The following is a 26,391-nucleotide window of genomic DNA, read 5'->3' on the forward strand; positions in this document are numbered from 1 at the left end:
AAAGCCAACAGAGAAGCCCATCAACTTCAAAAGTATCTCTTCAGTGCCAAAAATACAAAAGTAGAGCACCAGCAGCTGTTTACAGTTAAAGACTTTTGAGACTTAAGGTCCTTAAAACCATATTAGTGATAATGTCATTCAACATCAAATCTCAAGGAGCTTTACAAAATATCACTCTGAAATGCAGCACCTCTCTGCAAATGAACACATTCAGAATAACATACATAACCATGTCAAGCCTGGTAAAAAAACACTGCCCACATAGTGCCACAGGATACTCTGTGTGAGTGGAAAGCAGCTTTACTTTCCAGGTCCGATGCAAGCTCCTGGCAAACTGCATTTTCTAGAAAGTTACAAAGTGAACCAGTTTCTATTTGTACATAAAAGTAGACAAGTATTATTATAGTGTGGACAAGTATGATTTTTATGTCATTACTTTTAAGCAATATGCTACACTACCTCTGGTATTCAGCACAAGAGAAAGCAAAAATCTCTTGAATTAAAACTTATCGCAAATCTTATGGCAGTTCCACTTGGGCATACAAAGGCAGATCTCACACGTGATTTTCAAATCATGCAGGTCAGGAATTCCACATACAGAAAAGCATACATGCAACTAAGAACCACCAGCAGACAGAAGAGAGCTGTTCCTGTATAGCTACTGAACAGCTGCTCTTCAGTTTAATATTTTAGGAAAAAGTTTATTGGCTTTTTGTAAGAGCAAAGCTACCCTTAAAAAAACAAAAGCAACCCCCCCCTCCCCCCCCAAAAAACCCCCACACTACAAACCCCGAACTACTGCACAAAGAATTCTCTAGGTTGTGCACATTAGAAGCCAAATGCATCTCAACAACCAAGGCAACCGAGATGTATTTTCGTACTTTCCTTTGTTGAGAAAGGTGCAACTTTCTATTGCAGCAATCAATCCTGTGTTGCTTGACGAAATCTATAAAACAAACTGAATTCCTACCCTGCATTTTCTTTGAAGAAAGCTTCTCTACTATCTTAACTCTAAACATAGCCCAAACTTCTGATATTCTAACATCCACCTCTTCAAAATAAAACATTAATTTAAATTGACAACAAAAACCTAAAATTATGCTGACAACAGTGTGTAACTGGAAGATATATATGTAAAACATTTCTTCTTTACTGAGTGTGATTCTGGAATCACTCGAGCATTTTTTGAAAAAGTATTTTAAAGAAATCGTGCTGCTGATAACGTCTTATTCCATACATTGATCATTTTGTTCTTATTACCTCAACGACTGTCATTATACATAACAAGGACAGTTTAACTTCTCTATCCTTATTGATCTTGAGGCAATTTATCAGATGCTTTCTAAAAGAAGAAAAAAAAATCCAAATACAAATGAAATTATTACTTGTAACATACCTCTTTCAAACAAGTCCGACAAGCGAAAGGTCACAGTTTACTCTTACAGAAACCATGGTGGCTATCCTTTTGTATTTTAAAAACCTATTTTTCTAGTCATGCTGATACATTTAATTCCTGTGGAAAACACTTCCATAAATCCACTATGTTTATGTTTTCCATTCAGATGGTTGATTCAGTCTTGCCCTTCCAAAGATACACCCTACTCAGTAATCTCACCGAAATACACATTCTACATTGTTCCAGTGACTGAAGATAAAACTTCCTCAGAGCAGACTGCAGTGGTCTTGTTCCGACATGCCTAAAACACACACAATTGCAAGACTGACATCCAGAAGGAGACCAATGCAACCTCTGCGACCATGTGCCAGTGGCCAAAAGACTTACTGAAATACAAGGATGCAACACACTAGAAAGTGCCAAGTGTGCCATCAGCTGTACCAATGCTTGGTAAACAACATTCCATAAAGTCTATTAATAGATACTGAAGTACTGACATAATTTCACATCGTTCCCTTTTGTTGTCCTTACTTCATCCTCTTCTACATTCAGTGCCTGTTGGTTTGCTCCCATCCACTCCATAACCCCAAGTAGCCCCAAGACTCTCAGCTGTCTCAGAGCTGACCATCAAAGGGAAGTTAAGCATTACCAGGACACAAGACATGCCAATCCCAATAACACCTGATTCTTCTAATAATATTCACAGATCTGATGAATACGAGGCACTGAAAGAGTCACAAACAGCTCTTTCTCTGAATACGAACACAAAAAGAAAATGCTGTCTTGAGATATAAATTTATGGTGAAGATGTCACATTTCCCTAGAAAACCAGGGAAGAAAACAGTGCTCACGGTTGAGCAAAAATATCTCTCTTTATCAAAAGGTGGGAATGAAAATAATTACAAATTAGTAGTGTTTAATCACCTTAGTCAAAACTTTGAAAGTCTACATTGTCCTACATTTCTTTGCCCTCTTTCAAAGATAACATCTGTTAGAAGCTTCATTTTTTAAGTTAACCAGAAATGTCAGAAATACTTCTTGGCACAATGAAATCCTGGTCAGTAATGCTGAAATCTCTAGGGCAGTCTGATGAGCTTGCTACAGGCAAAAAAAACTCCTGTGCCTTAAAAAGATTGTTCTGCCACATCATTCATGTTTTAAATCAACAAATTATAGATTTTGAGTCAAATCATGTAAGTCTACCTCCATACCTAATGGCTAATTAAATGCACCAATCATGTAGATGTGGCACTTAGGGACATGGTTTAGTGGTGGACTTGGCAGTATTAGGTTTACAGTCAGACTTGATGATCCCAACGGTCTTTTCCAACCAAAATGATTCTATGATTCTATATACCTACATACCAGTTACTTCAAAGAAGCCAAGAACCCCAATGATCTGAGCATGTCTTTGAAACTAAAAATTTCACTTCACTTGCAAACTAAGACAAGAGGCCCTCACTGATTAAAAAATTGTCTGGTTTTGATTCTTACCAGGGTTTTCGTGTTTCTTATTTTATTTCTTAATGATTCTGAAAAATCCCGTAAACCCCGAATACAAAAATCAGTCTTAACAGTTTAGGTAAACTTGGCACCAGAGCAATCTGTCTGCTTATTTTATAAAATAGGCTTCAAATGTGATATAAAGCCGATAAATGCAAATTCAAGCTTCCCCAGCCATTTTATAAATGACTTATCAAACAAGTTTCACATGTATTTTTTTAATACTACTACTGTTCATGTCTTAGTTTGAACTATGAAAAGAATATACTTCCAGTTTGATATACCATCTCTTTTGCTCTCTGCTCCTCTGCAGTAGTGAAAGTTTGTTAATAGAAAACATAAAATGTTATTTAAGGTTGTTTAGCAACTTCGGTGGAACCAAAACATCCTGGGATGCCACTTTCATTTGCCTTTTTGTTTTGTAGATGATGTGAAAAGGCTACATCACCAGTCAAATATAATCTTACTATATCCTGCTTACAAGTGGGTGCATAAAATTATCTAAGGTGCTGTAGGATTAATCCCATTAACAATGGAAAATAAAGTGAATCTGCAGAATTGATTTCCTTTACATCTCCTGGAATCACCTTACATATTTTGGATTCCCTTTTTGTTGATACAGGAGATAAGAGACCAATTAAGTCTGCTCTTATTAGCAGCAATCTCTGAATCAAAGCTGGGATACAAAGTACATTTAGGTCCTAAACTCCTGAGCTGGCTATGGAAATTAAATTTTCATTTAATGATCTACATGGGTTATGCATAGCAGCATGTTTCACAAAACAACCGAGTTTGCATAGACCAAGCCATGTGTGTACTAATGAATGCCACACGCACATTAATACTTTGGTCCAGCAAAACCCTATCAGTCCCTACTGACTTTAAAACACATTTCTTTTAAGGCATTTCATAGAATCATAGAACGGTTTGGGTTGGAAGGGACCTTTAAAGGTCATCTAGTCCAACCCCCCTGCAATAAGCAGGGATATCTTCAACTACATCAGGTTGCCCCGTCCAAACTGACCTTGAATGCTTCCAGGGATGGGGCATCTACCACCTCACTGGGCAACCTCTTCCAGTGTTTCACCACCCTCATCATAAAAAAATTCTTCCTTATATCTAGTCTGAATCTACCCTCTTTTACTTTAAAACCATTACCTCTTGTCCTATTGCAACAGGCCCTGCTAAAAAGTCTCTCCCCATCTTTCTTATAAGCCTCCTTCAAGTATTCAAAGGCTGCAATAAGGTCTCCCCTCAGCCTTCTCTTCTCCAGGCTGAACATCCCCAACTGTCTCAGCCCTTCCTCATAGGAGAGGTGCTCCATCCCTCTGATCATTTTTGTGGTCCTCCTCTGGACCAACAGGTCCATGTCCTTCCTGTACTGAGGACTCCAGAGCTGGGTGCAGTACTCCAGGTGGGGTCTCACCAGTGTGGAGTAGAGGGGCAGAATCACCTCCCTCGACCTGCTGGCCACGCTTCTTTTGATGTAGCCCAGGATATAGTTGGCTTTCTGGGCTGCTAGTGCATGTTGCTGGCTCATATCCAGCTTTTCATCCATCAGTACCCCCAAGTCCTTCTCCACAGGGCTGCTCTTCAATCCCTTCATCCCCAAGCCTGTCTTGATACTGGGGGTTGCCCCAACCCAAGTGCAGGACTTTCCACTTGGCCTTGAGGTTCACATGTGTCCACTTCTTGAGCTTGCCCAGGTCCCTCTGAATGGCATCCCATCCCTCAGGCATGTCAACCGCACCACTCAGCTTGGTGTCATCTGCAGACTTGCTGAGGGTGCACTCGATCCCACTGTCCATGTCATTGATTAAGATATTAAACAGCACTGGCCCCAATATAGACCCCTGAGGGACACCACTTACTGTTCTCCATCTGGACATCGAGCCATTGACCACTACCCTCTGGATGCGACCATCCAGCCAGTCCTTATCCACCAAACACTCTATCCATGAAATCCATATCTCTCCAATTTAGAGAGAAGGATGTTGTGGGGGACCATGACAAAGGCCTTACAGAAGTCCAGATAGATGACATCCATAGCTCTTCCCTTGTCCACTGATGTAGTCACTCCATCACAGAAAGGCCACTAGGTTGGTCAGGCAAGACTCCCCCCTTGGTGAAGCCATGCTGGCTGTCTCAAATCACCTCCCTGTCCTCCATGTGCCTTAACACAGCTTCTAGGAGGATCTGTTCCATGATCTTCCCAGGCACAGAGGTGAGGCTGACAGGCTGGTAGTTCCCAGGGTCCTCCTTTCTACCCTTTTTAAAAATGGGTGCAATGTTTCCCTTTTTCCAGTCACCAGGGACTTCACCTGACTGCCATGACTTTTCAAATATCATGGAGAGTGGCATGGCAACTACATCAGCCAATTCCCTCAGGACTCTGGGATGCATCTTGTCAGGTCCCATAGACTTATGAAGGCTCAGGTTCCTCAGGTGGTCTCAAACCTGATCTTCTATAACAGTGGGAGGGACTTTGCACCCCCAGTCCCTGCCTTGAGGTCCATCCACTCAAGAGGTGTGGGAAGACAGACTGCCAGTGAAGACTGAGGCAAAAAAGTTGTCGAGTACCTCAGCCTTCTCCTTGTCTGTTTGTTACCAGTTTGCCAGTCATGTTCATCAGGGTGGTTACACTCTCTTTGACCTTCCTTTTCTGGCTCACATACCTATAGAAGCCCTTCTTATTATTCTTTGTGTCCCTTACCAAGTTCAGCTCCAGCTGCAGCTTGGCCTTCCTGACTCCATCCCTACACAACCGGGCAATGTCCCTACACTCTTCCCAGGATACCTGTCCCTGCTTCCACTGCCTGCGCATTTCCTTCTTGCCCTTTAGGTTGACCAGCAGGTCTTGACTTATCTATGCTGATCTCTTGTCATCTTTTCCTAACTTCTTACATGTGGGGAATTGAGAGCTCTTGTGCTCTATGGAAAGCATTCTTAAAAGACCTGCCAGCTCTGTTCTGCTCCACTGTCCCTGAGGACAGTTTCCCAGGGCATCCTATTGACTAACTCCTTGAACAGCTGGAATTTTGCTTTCCTAAAATTCAGGGTCCTGACTTCACTCTTCACCTGACCCGTATCCCTCAGGACTGCAAACTCCACCAGTGCACAATCACTGCAGCCCAGGCTGCCTCCCATCTTGATGTCACCGATTAGCTCACTTGCGTTGGTCACCAAGAGGTCCACTATCGCATCCCCTCTGGTAGGACCATCTATTACCTGGTTTAAGAAGTTATCCTCGATGCACTCCAGGAGTCTCCTGGATTGCCTACAGCTCACCGTGCTACTTTTCCAGCAGATATCAGGGTGGCTGAAGTCCCCAGCATGATGAGAGCCTGTGAGCGCAATGCATCTTGTAGCTGGAGTAAGAAGGCTTCGTCAATAGGCTCCCCTTGATCAGGCAGCCTGTAGTAAACACCAACCACAAGGTTCCCCTTTGTTGGCTCAGTCTTCTATTCTTACCCATAAGGTTTCAACCAGCTCGTGGCTATTCTTCAGAGACAGCTCTTCACAATCTATCCATTTCTTGACGTAGAGGGCAACCCCTCTGCCCCTCCTTCCTCTCCTGTCCCTTCTGAACAGCTTGTAGTCATTGACAGCCACATTCCAGTCATGGGATTCATCCCACCACGTTTCAGTAATGGCAAGTAGGTTGTAGCTTTCTAGCAGCACAGTGGCTTCCAGCTCCTCCTGTTTGTTGCCCATACTGTGTTCATTGGTGCAGAGGCACTACAGCTGGGCTGTTTGCCATGTCACCATTTTAGAGGAACACACCTTAACTCATAGAATCATAGATTGGTTTGGGTTGGAAGGGACCTTAAAGATCATCTAGTTCCAACCCCCTGCCATGGGCAGAGACACATTCCACTAGACCAGGTTGCTCAAAGTCCCATCCAACCTGGCCTTTAACACTTGCAGGGATTGGGCATCCACAACTTCTCTGGGCAACCTGTTCCAGTGTCTCACCACCCTCATAGTGAAGAATTTCTTCCTTATATCTAATCTAAATCTACCCTCTTTCAGTTTAAAGCCATTACCCCTTGTCCTATCACTATGTACCCTTGTAAAAAGTCCCTCTCCAGCTTTCTTGTAGGCCCCCTTCAGGTACTGGAAGGCCACTATAATGTCTCCCGGGAGCCGCCTTTTCTCCAGGCTGAACAACCCCAACTCTCTCAGCCTGTCTTCATAAGGATGAGGTGTGCCATCCCACTGATCATCTTTGTGGCCCTCCTCTGGACTCACCGTAATAGGTCCATGTGCTTCTCATGTTGGGGCCCCCAGAGCTGAAGGCAGTACTCCAGGTGGGGTCTCACAAGAGTGGAGTAGAGGGGGAGAATCGCCTCCCTTGACATGCTGGTCACCTCAAATTCCTTTGAGGAATACCCGAAATACCTTTGAAATTTTAAGGAATACCCAAAATACCTTTGAAATACCTCAAATTCCTTTGAGGCATTTCACCTGTGTTTCCCTGTTGGCTCTTATTACCTCAGGAGCCCCTGGCTCATCTCTGTAAGACTTCAAGTGTGCTCCAGTATAGCCAGGAGGTCTCAGAGCAACACACCGAGGGCCCTCGTTAGCACCCCATCCCTCTAACCTTGGCATGTCATCCCACAGCTTGTCCTCCTTCCCCTTCAAGTCTGGTTTAAAGCTCTGTCAATCAGCCCTGCTAGCTCAAGAGCAAAGACCCTCTTCCCCCTTTGAGAAAGGTAAATTCCATCTGATGTCAGCAGGCCTGGTGCTGTGTAGACTACCCCATTATTGAAAAACCCAAAATTGTGGTGGTGACACCAGCCACAGAGCCATGTATTAATAGACTGGGTCTGTCTGTTTCTTCCAATATCACTGCCCACAACTGGAAGGATAGAGGAAAAAACTACCTGTGCTCCGGATTCCTTTACCAACCGTCCCAAGGCCTTGAAGTCTCTTTTGATTGCCTTTGGACTATGTGTTGCAGCTTCATCGCCACCCACATGGAAGAGCAATAATGGGTAACAGACCAAGGCCTGTATCAGACTAGGAAGCTTCCTAGTGATGTCCTTAACCTGGGCCCCAGGGAGGCAGCAGACTTCCCTAAAAGGAGGGTCCATCCAGCATATTGGACCCTCTGTTCCCCTCAGAAGGGAGTCTATACTATACTACCTACCACTATAACCTGTCTTTTCTTCCTCGGGGAGGTGGTCGTGATACGGGGGGTAGTCCTTTCTGACCTTGGCAACACCTCTGGTGTAGATGGACCATCATCCACATCATCCATTGACTGACTTGCCACATCCAGAGTCTCATACCTGTTGTACAGAAGTACCTGGGAAGGCGAGGTGGGCAAGGGGGGGGGTTTGCCTGCCACCCCGAAGTGTGGACTTGCCTCCATTCACTCTTTTCATTTAAGCTACTGCCTTCTGCCTGGTGGTGGGAGGATACAGGATCTCCTTGATCTTGTGGTTTTTTTTCTGGTGGCTGTTTCTGTCTCAGGGAGGGCAGAGCATGGTTCTACCAGTCTAACTCACTCTCATTTCCCTACTAATGACCCTGTGTTCAACTCTTACGTATTTCCAAATAGCAGCCAAATGTCATAATGGTGGCTGATAAGCATAGCTCTGCATAACAAAGTGCCATGTCTTTGAAAATACTGTTTTCCATTTCAAGCAATGACATTAAGTGATTCAAAAGCATTGTTTCATGCTTCTTATAATAACCACACAAAATGGAAATTTCTTTTTTTGCTCACAGTAGCAGATGAATACACACAAAAACGTATTGCTAGTAAAGGGTCATTTGCTACTTGTTTATGGATTTTAACTGGCATTCACATCAAGCTTGAGCAGAAGCTATGTAATATGACTGATGCAGAATGAATTCCATCTTACTCAAATTATTTTGCAGTGCTTATTCTCATTAGAGGAGAAAGCTCCTTAGGTCAAAAGGGAGGAGAAAGCTCCTTAGGTCAAAAGACACCGAAAAAGGTGTTTCATTCCACCTCATACTCTGAACTCTATCTGGAATTAAACATGGTGCTTTAATAGCCAGATGCATTTGGATCTGCTCAAACAAGATTTAATATCCTTCTATAAATAGCAAGTTCTGTCTAAGTTATCACTGGTACAGAGATAACTCTTGCAAGTGTTATTATATTTTATAGGTAAATTATATACCATATTTTATACATGCAATACTCTCTATACACATATGCAGAAAATGTAATAATGAAATAAACATTTTTATATTGCAAGTGCTTGTATTTCTACTATGATAAAACCTTTTTTAGTCAAACAGTTCTGTCTGGATTAACAAAAATTCTGCTAATTCTAAAGGAAAAAGCACCTAACAAGTTACCATACCAATTAAATGGAATGGAGCCAAATGAGGAATCTACTATTAACTTCTGGAATAAGAAATATTAATTCTTTTATGTTAACTGGCCTTTTGGGATTTCTAATAGGCTGAATCTAGCATACTGTGGGATTTTAGCATTGGTATGTTTCTAATGAGAGGTTAATGAATCTAATCTCTCATACCATGGTAAAACACAAGATGGGGATTCAGGGAGCCAGCTCTGACAGTGTTTGTCTGTGTTCCAGTTCAGTTCACTTATTCATGAAGAAGTTTCCATCAGATGCTCCACGTCTTACTGAAACATGAACTGAGTTGGAAAAGAAAGGTCCCTGTGGTGTAGAAAGAAACTGTCAGCAACCCAAGGAAAAGGCCAAATTAAAATTAAAATTCATTAACCTTAGCATCTGTCAAACAGTTTTGAAAGGAAGAGGCGAAAAAGAGAAGGGTGAATACAGCAGCCTGAAACAAACAGAATTATCACTTTTTACCTATTTCCCAGAAAACTGCCTACTACATCAATTGCCTTAGTTCTCCGAGAACAGTATCTTTGATGAATAGAAATGATGTAACGTAGCTAAGTACCATTTCTCACTGACAACTCCCTTCATCTACCTGGCATTTGAATGTGATGAGAATACTTTTTTCAGTCTTCCTTTTCCTGCTTTTCTGTTTCCCCAAAAACCTCTACTTTTTCCAAATTCTTTCCTTAAGGAATGTAAAATCCAGTAACAGTTCGCAGTCATGTAAGGTAGAGACCTTGTGGGGAAAAAAAACACACAAAAAAGTTGAAAGATTACTTAGGGCTAATGAAGCACCTATACAGGACCGAAATCACTAAGGGTGAGACAGTGCATTTTTAATTTGTACCGTGCTTATGGAGTCCACATCTGAGTTTCCTACATGTTACTGCCGTGCAAATAATGTATGACAGAAGTCTGGCAACAATTCTTTTGCTCTATTCAGAAATTGTTTTTTTAAGTTTTTGGTGGGATTTAAAGATGAAAGACTATAACAAGAAAAGCAAGACTTAATGCTTGTTGAGAGAAAAATTAAATAAGACCAGCACTACCAATGCAAGAGAAAAACAAAAGGCGGACATAAATTTAAAATGTTTCCTCTGAAATATACTGATTATTAGATATCTACCTAATATTACATCTGTATCTATCAAATACATCTGCATCTATGAAATTAGCCATTTAAAGACCTAGTTCCCAAACGTGAGAGTAATAGTACATTAACAACAAGCTTTATAATTTAAAAACAGCTTTGTAAAATACCTTGGCTTGTTTTGAGCAGAATTGTTAATACTGAATAAAATTTTATTTTTATTCACTGTTGAAACTTTCACATGGATAAACTAATGCTGCTCAGGTTGAGTACCAGGAAGAGCTGACAGAAGTAACACATAAGGACTGTCTTCCTCAGGAGGCAGAACAAGTTAGTGACAGCCATTGAAAGATGCAGTCTGTATCTAATACAGCTGCTAATAAAGGAGGTTTCTGAGGTCATCTTAAATGTGATTACTGACACCAGTTACTATTTAGACAGGCTTGCAGATTTGGGTATCATTCCTGTCAGTTTAAATAGGATTAAGAAAATAAAAGTTTACATACCTTGTTTCCAGCAGAATATTGCTTGCTGTGCAAGCTGACAAAAATACACTTTTATAATCTTTTTGAGTCTCAGATCAGTGTAAAGCAAATAAGGCTCTTTTTCCCAAATTTATGTATGGTCAAGCACAAAGCATCCCACCAGCCAAGTCTACCCATCAAAAAGTTGTTGCAATATTCCATGCAATCCACATACAAAGAATCACAATGAGAAATGCAGAGACATAACCTACTCTAGCCCAACTAAGTACGCAGTTCACAGCAGACAGGAGACGACCCTAAGTACTGAAAACAGTGAAGTTTCTTACAACTTTTCTCCCCCCAAAACATCAAGGTCTACAGTTATAGCAAGCAATTCCATGCACAGCACAACTCATGAAATCTGATTTCCTATCTCTAGCTGGATTTCCCTCTACCTAACCAAATGCAAACTTTTCCCAGTTGAGCTTTACACAGATTCTCTGGCAACCAGCAACTAGCTTATGGTAGGGAGGTTGACTCTCTTCACAACCATAACTTATAATTTACAGCTCCGCTAAGGCACCTATATTCAGAAAAGTTTTCATATCTTTGAGAACTTAAGTCTTTGTCAAATTTGGTTTAAAGTAGTTCATATATCCAAAAGGCACTACAGAGAACAGCTGCATGGATAAGCTGACCAGCAGAGACAACGTGAGTCATAAAACTTATTTTCTTAAGAAATTAATAGTAATAACCTGGATGACTGAGTGTGGAATATTCAAGACATGAAATTTATCAAAGTAAAACCAAACAATGTATTTGAACACCAATATATATGAAACATGCATAAGCACCTCAAAAGCAAATAGAATTCAGTGAAATTTCAAGCAGTTCATAAAGAGATATTATTTTTCACTGCTAGTTCAAAAATCACTCCTTGGCATCTCAATACATAATTTACTTTAGCTCTGTCCTCAAAACAGCCATTTTTTTGCAGACTACTCTAATGAATACTTGGAATTTGTTTTTATACATTTTATATTTCCTAGCAATAGAAAGCACAATTCTGCAATTTAACAGTGACGTAAAATGGGTAAATAAATACATTTTATGCAAGTTATTCAGCTAGTCTTACTGCTTTTCAAATCTTGTTAAATTTCTACTATGCAACTGTGAATGATTAGCATCCCTCCCTCATCCCTCTCTGCTTAGCTTCATTTTAAGTTTCTTCTTGCCTAAAATAAAGCTCTTTTTCAATACAAGCAGATCAAGGTGATCAAAAGTACTGTAATACTTCAAATATTTGATTTACACTTCCAATTTATTTTGAGATTAACATGCTCTTCTGCCCCCCTCACTAGACCCTGAGCTGAATTTCAGATGTTAATCTAACTCACATTTTGGGAACTCTGGTTCCTTAGTTGGGTTAGGTAAATTCCAACTCTGGCACCAGGAATGTCCCTTTTTGGTGCTGCAACACTGGGAGAAGGTTTAAGCTGCTTTGAAAGCAAAAACTCAATACCAGATTGAAGCATTCTTATTTGACAACTTTTTATTTCAATGTGTCAAACTTTGTAAATTATGTAGAATTTGGAATTATAAACAGAATCACTTTTTAAAAATATGCTTTGGCATGGTGTAGGGTAAGAGATCACGTGTGGGTATGGTGAACTTCCCATGAGGTGAACATATAAATTAAAAATATGTGTAGAAGTAGTAAAGATTTTGAATAAACAGCTGAAAAATTGCACAAACAACAAGCCTAAATAGAACACCATGGCAAGTATAACGAGATTTACAGCCCTAGTAATGTTATTGGACTGTATGAAATAACTTGCAATCTCCTCAAAGTCATTTCAAAGTAGGTGAAAATATTATAACATCCCCAGACTATCCTTGAACATACAGTTTTGAGACAATCATCATCTACTACAAAGAGTACACTACAAAATGACCTTCCTTGTTTAGCTATAATGTCAACATTTTCAAAAACACATTTTCAAAATCCAAGCCAAGATTCCTTGTTGCACAATATTCCAGGATTATTCTTAATAAAGGCAAAAAAAAAAATCCCACAATAAAGCAACTCACTTGCCAAACTCTAAATTTATTTCATTCTTTTAAAGGCTGTAAAAAATGGTCAAAAAAAAGCTCCCCTTCAGCAAGCTATCAAATAAGGCAGAATATTCTATGACTTCCCTTTATTTATTCTCTCCCAGTATCTCTGGCAACCAAAAAGAGAAGGGAACAGAGGACAAAATTGTTATCCACCGGACGGCTGGAGAAAGGCTGAGTTCTCTGGCTCATTTCATGAGATGATTCTTGCACTGTCACTTGCAAGATAAAAATTATTTACCTGAACCACTGCTAGTATGAAACATGTTTAGGAAGCAAAAGTTCAGTTTATTTCCCATGAGGGTGAATTATTTTTTCCCCTGACTTTACAGCAATCCTGGTGGAGGTTTTCCTTGTTTAATAGACTCCACATTAGCCATTTTTCATCCCTGTCAAAAATCTATCCTCCAGAAAAATTGTCTGGAGAGAAAAGGCAAAGCGACTCCATTCATGAACATTATATTTAGCGATAAACTAAGACAAACAACTCGCAAGAGTCTGAAGGTGCAGGATACAAGGCAATAAGTGAGGGTAATAGGAAGAGCCTTTAAGAGAAATCAGAGGAATCAGGAATCAAGAAGAACAAGAGATAATGCCTAGGACTCATTAAATAACTGATTAAATGTATATGATGTAATTCAAGAAACTGGAAAATACGAAAAGCTATTATTGGGTAAGGCAAAACACATCTTTGCTTTCAGTGAAAAGATCAGATGTTCCTTCTAACACCTCAAAAAAAACCCCAAAACAAAAAGCAAGCATAGCCCAGTTAAGGTCTCTAGCTGACACCCAAATATTTATTACACTATTACTGCCCAGTGTTGTTGAATTTTGCATTACCTATATTCACCATTGCTCTGAACAATGTACCGCAGTCTTTTTATGTTAAGTGGTATCTTTTCAATTTTAGACACAGAATGGCTACAAAAGCACAAAGTGCATATTGAAATTAATTCCAAGCTGTTTCATCTCTACTAAAAATCTCAATATTTGCCGAAGTTAAAATGCAATACCAGCAATACTTCTAGAACTAAAATACATACACGTTTGCTTTCAAATAGATAGTTCAAATAAAGGGGAAGAGGTTAAATAAACTGCTAAGGTTTCACAGCGAAGTCAACAGCAGAATTAAGAAAAAAAAAATTTAAAAAGCAGTTTTAGTTCTATTAAAAATTCTGCCTTTTCACCATCATATTCCTTTCCCTTCAGAAACATAACCTTGAATTTTTATCTTGCTAGCCAAAAGAACAAGGGTCTCTCTCCACAGACACCTGATTGTTTTGAATAAGCTTTCCTATCATTTGCTTTCCAAACTCCAGAACAGTTCTAGTCTTATATGACAGTTTGCTTTGGAGAGGATGGAGGGCTTTGTCCCCCCCAGTATAGCACTGTTAGTTATCAGGCATATTGACTGGAAATATAGATTTAGCAAAAATACAGACAAAGGAAAGGAAAACATTTACATAGCACTGTTATCAGATACTATGTTGACAGTAGCCAGTCGTGAAGGAGGAGGGCCTCAGTCCAACAGCCCCAGCAAAAAAACATTCTGAAGGTGGGAAGTCCTATGTCACAAGGTCAGGTTGTTTAAAGAACAGCTTCAACTTAGAATAATAAAAGTTGTATTTAAACATAAATAGAAACTGTTCAATGGAGGTGCAAAAGGCAAGGCAGGTCATCTAGTTAAAGCATAGCTTCAGGGTGATGGGATTAGAAAGTTCTGGTCAAAGGTTGCAAATGCATCCCTTAAATTAGATGGTTACTTCAGGACAAACAGACTATTTGAAGCCGTTCATTTTTATTAAAATAGTGGAACAATAACTCCAGATAAAGATTCCATTGATCAGTGATTACTTTATTATTCTATTAAACTTGGAAACATGGCTACAGAAAAGTAGTCAGTACATTACAATGACAAAAATGACAAAACACTAAAGGAAAGAGAACAAGGGAAACGGAGGACATCTCATGCCATTGCACTAGAGCATTATAACATGGTCACCCACAATGTATGTTACACCTAATACCCTAATACTAAAACTACTTGGGTTTTATGCATCCTTAAAAAGAGAATTGTATTAAATGGCAAGATGCTCCAACCTTTAACAGTTATGAAAGAGATTACATACAGAGAATCATTGCTCCACATACTGAAATGAGCAGCTTTATAAGGAACTTGAACTCAGAATTTGAGCATTTTACAGTAAGTACATAATTCTATTGCTTATGCCACAATTATGTTTTTTATTTCTTTCTTCAAGGCCCAGCACCTGCGTAGAAACAGGCAACCTACTTTTTAAAAAAAAAAAAAAAAATTACTTAGACTTATTTCTGCAAGGATTTTCCCCCCACATTTCTGTAAATATTGCTAGTTTAACTTATCTATTACTGGCTACCAGAGAATACAATTAGACTGCAGAAAGTAAAATCAGCTTTAAAACTGACATAATAGTACTGAATGAATAAATATACCGGCATTTTTCACACTATGCATTTGTATAAATGAGGGAAGGTTAATTTCAAAAGCCTTCTCTCTCCCATTACTCTTCTTGCCTTTATGTCTGATTTTGTGCTGGCTGAGGACTCATTTTCATGAACCAGTAGTTTTTCAATGGATGTGGGTTATCTGAGCTGCAGGCTTTATGCGTAAAATATGCTAAAATAGATAAAAGTTAAAATGTATTTCTTGTTCCTAATAACAATCAAACCAAAGATTTCAAGCTGAAAATTTAATGTGAAAATAAGCTCTGAAAATTTATTATCCTGTGAGAAAAAAGTTTTTATTGTATAAATCAGCAGCTTTTAAAAAATTTTCAGCTCAAAAAACATCCTGTTACTAAAATTCAGATACCAAAGAAATTAAAGCTGCCAAAATATTTAAATTGCAAAGATTTCCAAACTCGTGCAAGGAGGAACAGAGACATTTAAACAGCAGATAAATAAATGTCAGAATCCAAGAAAGATTCAGAACAGTGGTCAAAATGTAAACAGCCAAGCTACTGCTACTCTAGGCATCTGGGAGCACATTATGGAATATAGGATACTAAGGAGGTGGAAAAAAAAACATTTTTTTTTTAAATAACCCGTTCTTAAAACTTTAAACCCTCTATAGGTATCAGAGTGAATTACACTAGACTGCTTCAGTGGTTTTTCTACACAGAATGTACAGAAATAACAGTGTTAAAAGTTAAAAGATAACTTCCCGTTAGATCCACGTGAACAGAAACACTAATTTCAAATGAGAAGCTGTCAACATGTAGCAGAGCAGAGAGGGTAACCTTAAATTGTGTCCATTGCTAAGAAGGGAATTCTAATGCTAATACTACCTGCCGTGAACTTGGAGAAAGTGAATGGAAAAGAAATTATTTAGAATGTAATTCTGAACAGCACATGTCAAAATATGCACATTAATGTCATTTCAAATAAATGTCTTCCATGTCAGCTGTAGAAAAAAAATTTTTTTTCCATGCTCCAAAACTGCTACTATTTTTCAAGACACTTACTTTTCCTTACTGCAGCTAAAAGATCACTTTTTTCCTATTCAAGTACAAGATTACTGAGGAGTCCTTCAGAACAAATAGTTTTACCTGTTGCCACAGATGCCCTACTGCTTAAATCTATCTACTAATGCACTTGAAGATTTTATGTTCCTAATACACTCCTATTTATACATCTCTTTCTCATAGTACTATAAAACAGATTTAACAAAATACTACTTATCCTGGAAGATCTTACTGTACATAGTAATGCATGCCATCACTCCTTTATTATGCAGCTTGATAGTGATCATTTCACAAAAGCCTAATGACAAATGGTTTCTTTGCAAATCATCAGTGTTTCACTTTAGGAAAGCTCATGATTCAGTATCATTTTTTTGCTTTAAAAACCCACAGATTTTCAATTATTCTTTATACAGTTGCTAAATAAATGCTGCCAAGCAACTACAGGGTTCCAGGCATTTCTTATGCTCAATATTCCTTTTATGGATTTTCTCACATATGGATTTTCTAGGGGTAAGGAGCAGGAAGAAAACTCTTTATTTTTGGAGAGGTTTTCAGGTTTGATTGAATTTATTGGTGGGGCTCTCTGTAAGCCTGACATATTACCACCAGTGGTACAGGTGGTGGGTTTTTTTTTTTCTTCCCCGGGGAGAGACTAAATTTACTTTATACTTATCAAGCACCTTAGTTTCTCCTGACTTAAATTTTAATTGATTTTCTTAAGACAAAGCTGGTTTTGATTGACAGTTTCCATCACCAGACTGATCAGTTTTCTTTCATGGTTAGATATGCATGGAAGAATAAAAAGAACAGCTAAAATATTCTTGAGTATAATTGTTTCTAAATCAGAAAAGGTATCGCGCAGATACTGCTATACTTGGCTATGCTTTTAAATGGAAGCATTGTGTCTGCCGCCCTTATCAACTCTTAGTTCTAAAAAAAGTCTTGTAATTGGCATCTTCAAGTAAGGCTTACGGAGACACTGACACTTAAGATTTAAACCTTTGCAACATGATATCTACTTTACACATAGAGCTGCTTATAATATTGGTTTCCAGGGTCAAATGTAAGAGCAATTACAAATCACAAACAATTTACCATTCATCTTTAACTGTTCTACCCATTCCCCTGTCTTATAATTCATTTTCCCAAGGACACGTAATTCAGCAAAAAGAGAATTGTTCAGGAGGCCTTCAATATTCAAACTCAGGTACAGAAACAAAACCAGGGTAAACTAAACACTTCAGAATGCCTGGACCCAGCTAAGACTTAATGTCCAAAAAATTAAAAAGTTAAAAACAGTGCAATCCCAATACAGAAGAAACTAGATTTTTAATTTGTAAGTAAGCAGCAATCAAGGTGATATGAGACACCCATATCATTTTTATGACTCAAAATGTCAGTGTTAACTGCAGAGACACTATGGTCCCCATGATGTTTTAATCGTGTATTCACTGGGCTCAGCAATGCCAGTTTGCAATGATCATATTAGTTTCCCAGGTTTGGTACACAAGTGTCCCTAAGGATGCAGGTCTCATTGATTTCTCTCCATATGCTCATAATCTACAAATGCTAAAATCTAGGACCAATTCTATAGATTATTATTCCCGATAGCAATCATAACTTCACTTGCACTGTCAATACTAAAATATATTCCACTTCTAGATTGAGTTTTCTCAAACTGTCTAGTGCCTCATTACTATAAAAAGTAGAATCCAGTGAAATGTAACTATATCTAAATCCATTAAAAGTAATTCAAAGCAGTGTAAGCATATGGGAAGTGACAGCTTCATTGACTTTTACCTTTCCAGATTTATGGCTCCAAGTGATCAGCATAATAACCACAGACCTCTAACCCACAACTACTCGTCAGCTGGAAACACCTTAAGAAAATAAGTTACTGGGACTCAAAGGCCAGGACTCGGGGAAATTTTGCTTTCAGTCAAACAGGAAAAAATTAATCTTGTAAAACACTGAAGTCTCTAAATTTTTCTAAAACACTAATGATAAGACAATCTCCTCTAGGTTTTAACCACTATAGTAGATAATTTTATATTCAAGATTGCAAGCACCACGTTCCATCTACAGCCCCACTCTGCCTTTGCGGTTAGCAGTAGGACTATCCCCAATCTTACAGAAACTGGGTGACAGAACTTACAGGCTCCATTTTAACCCTCTCACCCAAACAACGTCCTCACTCACAAAGAGGAAAGTGCACGTACCTGCTCTAAGCCTGGCAACACAGCTACCTTGAACTTTACACAAAACACCATTCTAGAGGAATCTTCTTTCCCCTCCCCAGCCTTAAGGGCAGGTAAATAACAAAAGGCAGAAGCTATTTGCAAAAGGTTTACAAAGATGTGGTATACGGAGAGATTTTTAGGTTTTTTCAAACACAGTTTCTTTCTAAAATAGGGTAACAAAATGAACATTTGATTTAAACATGGAAATGACATACATAAAACTGTCAGAAAGAGGTAACTATTTAGGATATATAGATATATTTTGGGTATAAACTTGTAAATTTCATTGAGTTCCCAAATAACTCATTTGTCATAATTTTCATAATACTGTTTTTTTTTTAAGTAGATTAAGTATCAGAGTCTGCCCTAATTACCATTTTAGCCATGAACAACACAATGTTCCAGTAACATTCTGAAATGCAACTCTCCTATTTTTAGAGCTCAAAATCTAAAAACTATTTCAACTAAAATTTATTACTCAACATTTATAGACCCATTTTCCTAAAACAGGCATGAACTAATTTAGGGGGGGAACCCCATCTCCCTCTACTTCCTGGTGTTAATAATATATGGAAATATCTCATAAAAATGTAAAGAAAATATTTATTGGACCTTATACTGCTACTGAATGTTATCAGCAGAAACCTCATTAAATCACCTGCTGTATAACTCCAAGTGTAAACAAGCTGTTTGCACAAATGAAAAGCTGTTAATATTGTGGAACATACTGGCACTTCTATTACTTCAAAGACTGTGTAGCTATACACTCCATTACTATTTTCTGTAAGTATTACCTCAAGGCTTCAAGCCTGTTCCTAAGTCTTATATATTTCTATGCTGGCTCTTGACTCGATTATCAAGTCCTTCCACTAGGAATTAGATCACTCTGCATACTTTGTTGCTGCGATTGTTACTTTTCTCTAGAACTGTAATAAACATGCACATTTATTCTTGCCCTCGAAACAACTGCACAAAAAACAGCCTTGAGAAATGTTAAAATTTTTCCACTGCCTTATGCAAAGAGTAATCAATATGTTTTGTAACTTTACCTTTTTCTTTTTTTTTTTAATTGACTGTTTAAAAGCATTGTGTCAAAATGAGAGAAGGCATTTAGATTGTATGATTCTGCCTACATCAAACTTCTAGTTCACATCAGGATTGAGCTTTTACAAGAAAAACTAACACCATACTTTGGTCTGCATCATGGAGCAGTCTCAGAATGTATGAAATGGATGGTTTTTTTTGGATGAAAAAACAGCAGAAGGGGCACTCTAAGTGCTAATGAGTTTCAGGCCATAGGACCAGACTAGAGTCATCCCAAAGAAAAAAAGCCACAAAGACTCATTGTGTAAGCACTGGGTCCCCAGCACCACTTTTGTGCCAGCCTGCTTGACAGCATACACATAGCCAAGTAACAAAGACATGACGTTAGCAGATCAGGAAAAAAAAGCAAAGAACTGTGCTTTATCGGGATTTACCCTAAGTTTCGGAGCTTGCTAAATAAAGCTTTGAAAGTGGTGTTCTTTAGCAAATGAAGGAGTATATAATTGTCTTCCTATAAATTCAACCAATGGAAATTATATTTGAGTTACCAAGAAAGTTCATTCCAACTTTTAAATTTATACTGATGATACTCAGATTAGTTTCAACAGGCCTATAAAAAGTCATATCTTGGTTTTAATTCTGACTGCTCCCCCAACAATCATGGCAATTCAATTCAATGAATGGACTAATATTACCTAATTTTAATGTGGACTGCAGAATCAGTTTAAGGTTAGAAAAACTCCAAGCTGCTTTCTTTTAAGACTTAGAAGAAAAGCCTGTCTATTAAAAAAAACAAGCATACACTACACATCAAACAATGCCCCTCCAACAAAATACAAATGATCTCATTACTGTCAATTTTCTAGTAAAGAGAATAGACAATCAGAGTCTGGCTCTGTTTAAGTTACAACATAAACAAGCCCTCTGTTACAGTATCTGTATTCAGAAACATGTATTCCATTATTTTTCAAGCCAGCCCAATTTTTCAATCATCAGATACACTAATCAACAAAATAGTGGTCCACTTCATCAAAACCAACAGGGGAAGTAACAGACATAAAACAGTCAGGGGCAGATGGGACAGACAGGGGACACACACACCAACAAAACAAAACAAAAAAAACACAAACAAAGAAACAAACTAAAAGCCCAGGATGTATTTTTCTCAGGAAAAGGTCAAAAAACTCTCCCAGGTTAGAAATAAGAGAAAAATATCTAGCTGCCTGGAGCCAACCCTTTGGTCCATGCATCCCTGTCAGCGGTGGCTAGGTCCCAGGGTAATTGATAAACTTCATCCAGGCTGCTGTCTTTTGGCTCAAAAAGAGGAGGACTTCATGCCTTCAGAATCAGAAGTTTCCCAGAGGAATCTACACTGCACATGAGCAAACAAGTCAGCACAGTGCACTTAGTCAGCTCTAGGCTAACTTGTATATAGACACTAAGCATTTTCAGGAGGCCCTTTCACACTCATCCCCAATTGATTTGCAATGAAACTGAACACAGTGAGTCTCTTGTGGAGAACAGTAAACACCAGGCAAAAATTAATTTTTATCCTTTCAGCACTGCACATGAGAAAGGATGGGGCAATGGGAGCTAAGGCATTGACAGAGGAAGATTCTGCATACACACAGTGTTACCTGTTCTATGTTGTTTGTTAATCACCATATATTTGAAGAGATTCAGTCAGGGCTAGTAGTGGTTTTAGGTCCACCACTAGTGATCTGACGAGTCCAAATAAGGCTCCCAAAGCAATGAGTTTCTTTCACTTTACTTTACACTGGGTGCAGACACACACATGCAAATCTATGACCGTAAGTAAATTTAACTTAGAGTAAAGGTTTCTGGCTCTTCCCTTTGTTTGTTTTAAACCACAAGTATTTTTCCCAATTCCATCATGCTATCTTCTAATGGTTAGAGTATAACAATGAGACAGTAAAGAAATATATCATTATTATTTTGACAACGTTTGACTGCCTAAATATTGCCTGTAGCAAATTTACTATTAAAAAAGATCCTGAGAGACAGGGAAGAGCACATTTCACAGCAATATGCCCACCATTTAAAATGTACGTCACAACTGACTACAGTTTTTTTAAAACAGATGCACTGAGATACACACACTCACCCACAGCCAATATGTCATTGTACAACTGAACTTCAAAACCAATCATTTGCCTAGTAAACACAAGCTACCTTTCCCTCATTTCAAAAGAAATAAGGAACATATTTTACATAAAAAACAATTAAAACAGCTTTTGCATTTAATGCCATATTTACAACTTGGACAAGCTGAAATATGATAATTTTACTTCATAAGATGCTCTATCTACTTTATATGAATTAACTAGTCTTTCACTTTCAGCTAACAGCTCACACTCACCTTCCATTCCTAAAGGGAAGGAGGGACAGATATACCATGGAAGCCACACATAACAGAATATTCCAGAGGGAATTTAATAGAATAAACCTCTTCAAACACTCCTGAATTATTTAGATATTTGTCATACAGAAATAACTTCTTCCCAATTCCAGGCCTAATCATAACTTCCTCCTATCACTGCCATGATTTTACCATTTGACCTAGCAGTACAATTTAAGAAGAAAGAGCTTAACAGTTTCTCCAACGAAGCAGAGGTGGACAACAGATCAAGAGTTCAATGGTCAATCCTACAGAGCTAATCGGTCCATCAGTTTATTTGAAATATTAGTATCTCCCCAATGTTACATAAAGTATGAGCAAAATGGATTAAATCAGGAGACAGAATTCTGGCATGCAGGGAAATAATCAAAATCCTGAGAGAATTACAGCATGAAGAGAAATGTTGTAAAAGCCTTGAAGCTTGAAGAGTAAAAGTGTCCCTTGAACAAGTTTTTTGCTACCTTCTGTAAGACAAAATCATGAGTCACAGTTGGCCCAAATCTTCTTAAATTGCTGCTAATAAAGACACTGCCATGGTAATTCAGGGAAAAAGCTCACCTCTAACTGTTTCTAAGTACCACTTTTTATTACTTGCTATTTACAGAATGGCAGGCAGCCAATAAAATTCTCAGTAGAACTCTACATCCTCACATAGCTTGCAAATCATCTTATTTTCTATCTCTGAATAGCACAGTGCCTTGTCAAATTAGTTTCTCCCTTGCTTCAACTGGCAATTTATTATATCAGTTCTTAAGTGTTTAAAAATTAACATAAAAATCCCTATTCAGATTCCTTTAAATAAAAGGTAAGCACACACAGCATCATCTCACAACAATGGAGTTATTCACATATCTATTTTCAACAGCTACATTTGGAACAAAAGCAGCTTGGATGCAGAATATATTCAAAAGTTATATACAACCAGGTGGAACATCAGAGACGTATCTTCCCTCTTTCAGCACTACACAAAAAAAAAAGGACAAAATGTCTTTAACACATTAAACTTAGGAGGGATGTGCTCAATAAAGAAGGCTGATTTATTAAACGTAAGTGGCACCATTACCACATGATAGCCTTTGATTTACATTGCTTTTAATTCACAGCTAGCAATGAAGTTTATCCATTCCCTTTTGGCCCAGGTCATAAAGGCTACACATTTCAGACAGCATGGAATGGAAAACACGACTGCACTGCTGTCTATCCTCCCATGAGAAGGCAAAAGAAAATAATGGGTATTACTGCAACTGAAATACAATGTCCCAATGATTAAGAGAGATTCTGAAGAGTAGATAGCTTAAGGAGAAAAAAAAAAAAAAAAGGACATTGGAAGTGAGAAACTCGTGAGACTGAGGGGCTTGCTGACCTACTACAGGTTTCAAAAAGGACTCAAAGGTAAAGATTCTGCAGAAAGGCTAAACAATTTCTTAAGCTTCAGGGTATACTGAAGAATTATCTACCCAAGACATACACTTTTGAGGTGAAGAAGAAATAGTGTCAGGTTGCAGTATCAATAGAGGACATGCTGGAACAAACTGATCATTAGAGCAGCAAGTCAGCAACACCAGATGGTTATGTTCTGACAGGATTTTAATACAGTGGTAAGTTTTAATGACTGCATCTTAGCAGTTCAGACACCTGATTCTTGACAGCCAGAGGGCAGAACACATTGCCAGAAGCACTAGAGGTGATTTAGGGAATCACAGGCACAACACCTTTATTTCAGGCTTAGCATTTCATACAAATTATGTCAGAACCAAATATACACAGGAATGCAGCTTCCCTGCAGCTAAACAACAATGGTACTTGGTTGATTAAAGCACCAGAATGAGCTATAATCTCTGAGATTGACTCACTGTATTCACAAGTAATACTTGTGACTGAGCTGCGAGACAAACACATTGTTACTGCAAATATAAGCTGTGGTTACTACTGTAACAACACTGAAAGACAACTACATTATGCTGTAAAAGAAAAAATTATTTCATTTAATCCTGATATATATACATACACAAGCACATACACATATACATATTACTTTTTATGGTGTGTATGAAGGAAAAAGGATATTACATGGAAAGGTTGTATATCTTTTCAGCAAAATGGTAACCAAGTACTTCTCCCTTTAGATTACATTTGACGATTAAAAAACACTGCCAGATAATATTTTATGCAAATAGGAATTCTATTGAAAGTTATGTTATGAACTTCTGGACTGAAAAAATATTCAGTGAATGAAATCTAGCTACGTTCAGAGCCTCTTTCCATCACATAATTCCTATCCTAAAGAAAAACACAAACATGAGACCAGCAAAGGTTTCTGCACTCCGCATGCAATCCTGTATATAAGCTATACTAATAATCAATTTAAGTGCATACTACATTTAACATCAAACAACTTGAGACTTGCCACTGAAGCTTACAATTCTCCAGCTCTCTTACTAAAGATGATCAGATTCTGATGAATATGCTTCAACAAGACAGTGTGCACCTCACAGTGTGCCAAGAAGCACTGGCATACTGGAGACCTGTACATGCAATAAATTTCAGATGCAAAAACCTGAAGAGAAACCTATAACAAAAAAGTTCATACCCACCATACTGCACTTAACTGAAAAGATTTTGAATTAATTTTAATACCAGTACTTTAGCTAAACATCACTATCACTGCAACATATGGAGGGTGCCTTAAAGGAGCTGTGACTCAAACCTTCAACACTTTTTACAGGTCGTGACTAACACTGGATTACAGTCACCAAGAAACTAGAAGCTCAAATTCACTACGGAGTCAAGGTGAGAAAAATAAATTAATCAAGCCATCCACTTCTATACTGGACACAGCTTCTGAGCAGCCTTTTTATGTAGTATGAAGCAGATACAAAAATGAGAAGGAATAGGATCAGCCTCAGCCATGGAGGTTCTCTCTTATTAGAGAACGAAAAAACCTGATGTAGCCGGAGTATTAATAATGGAATAAGAGGGAAGCTTTTCCGGAGGGAGAGGGGAAGAGCATCTCTGAACAAGCTGTGCCCGTTCTGGGATTCAATTGGATGTGATAGTGATAATTTTCAAAGACTCACAGATGCTAGAAACTAGGACTTCCTTACAAACAGCCTGTTACCAATTAAGTGGCAGAAAGCTTATTTTACGCTAATAACCTTATTTCTGTTTTCTTTATGTCAGAAGCTTAGCCTATTTTGAAGCTGGTTTAACTTGAACCTATTTTATATTTACATTACTACACATGACATACACAGCAAAGACTAATACCTAACTGTGCATGCTCAAAAATATATTTCTGGAAAAATAAACTTAACCATTGACTGATGTTTAATAGGTAAGGCAGCAAAGTGAAAATTTATGTGTTTTATGTATAAACTCAAAGTCTCTTCAAGACTTTGTCCAGAACCTTGCTTCTGGTGGATACCTGAAAAATTACATTATCATGGTCTGTCAATGAAGAATATGTTAACAGGACCATTCCCTGCATAAAACATTGTCCCGTACTGTGCACCAGTGCCCTACATACAGGTAAACATAGCCTCTTTCAGTAAAAGTTAGATTAATCACATGACAACAGCAACAAGAATTAATACTATAATATAGTCCAGAAGAATCTATGAAAAGTAAAAGTAGATGTCATCCTAGCATGCAGTATGTTTTCAAGTGGAAACTTCATTCCAAAAGCTGCAGTTCAGAAAAAAGCAAGATCCTTCTATTCTGCTAGATAGTGTTATACTCCTACCTGCAAAAGGAGCTGTAAATATTACAGTGAAGCTACATTAATTGTGCTGAGCTTGTATAATTAGGCTTGTAAATCAACAATGCTTTCACTATTGAGTATTTTTCCTGCTTAACCACTACAACTAACTTTACAGAAGCCATTCTGATATACTCTCTTGTCCTGGTTTCGGCTGGGGTAGAGTTAATTTTCTTCTTAGTAGCTGGTATAGTGCTGTATTTTGGATCTAGTATGAGAATAATGTTGATAACACACTGATGTTTTAGTTGTTGCTAAGTAGTGTTTAGACTAGTCAAGGAGTTTTCAGCTTCCCATGCTCTGCCAGGCACACAAGAAGTTGGGAGGGAGCACAGCCAGGACAGCTGACCCAAACTGGCCGAAGGGATATTCCATGCCATAAGACATCATGCTCAGTATATAAAGCTGGGGGGAGTTGGCCAGGGGGCAGCAATCGCTGCTCAGGGACTGGCTTGGTGTTGTTTGGCAGGTGGTGAGCAGTTGCATCACTTGTTTTTCCTG

General features: G+C 38.4%; 1 protein-coding gene across 2 annotated transcripts in view; it reads right to left on the reverse strand.

Moving 5' to 3' along the window:
- Window positions 1-26,391, reverse strand: part of CHID1 (chitinase domain containing 1) — a 137,420-nt gene that overhangs the window by 51,996 nt on the left and 59,033 nt on the right. The window contains exon 11 of one of the 2 annotated variants that reach the window (XM_082317128.1): window positions 9,484-9,567. The exons of the other annotated variant lie outside the window; for it this stretch is intronic. Within the exon in view, the coding sequence (XP_082173254.1) occupies window positions 9,531-9,567 (37 nt within the window). The 3' untranslated portion in view covers window positions 9,484-9,530. Of the gene's footprint in view, window positions 1-9,483; window positions 9,568-26,391 lie in introns of those variants that run through there. 2 annotated transcript variants of the gene reach the window in all.

Source organism: Platalea leucorodia (genome assembly GCF_965183815.1).
Source record: "Platalea leucorodia genome assembly, chromosome: 7".
Classification (NCBI taxonomy): Eukaryota; Metazoa; Chordata; class Aves; order Pelecaniformes; family Threskiornithidae; genus Platalea; species Platalea leucorodia.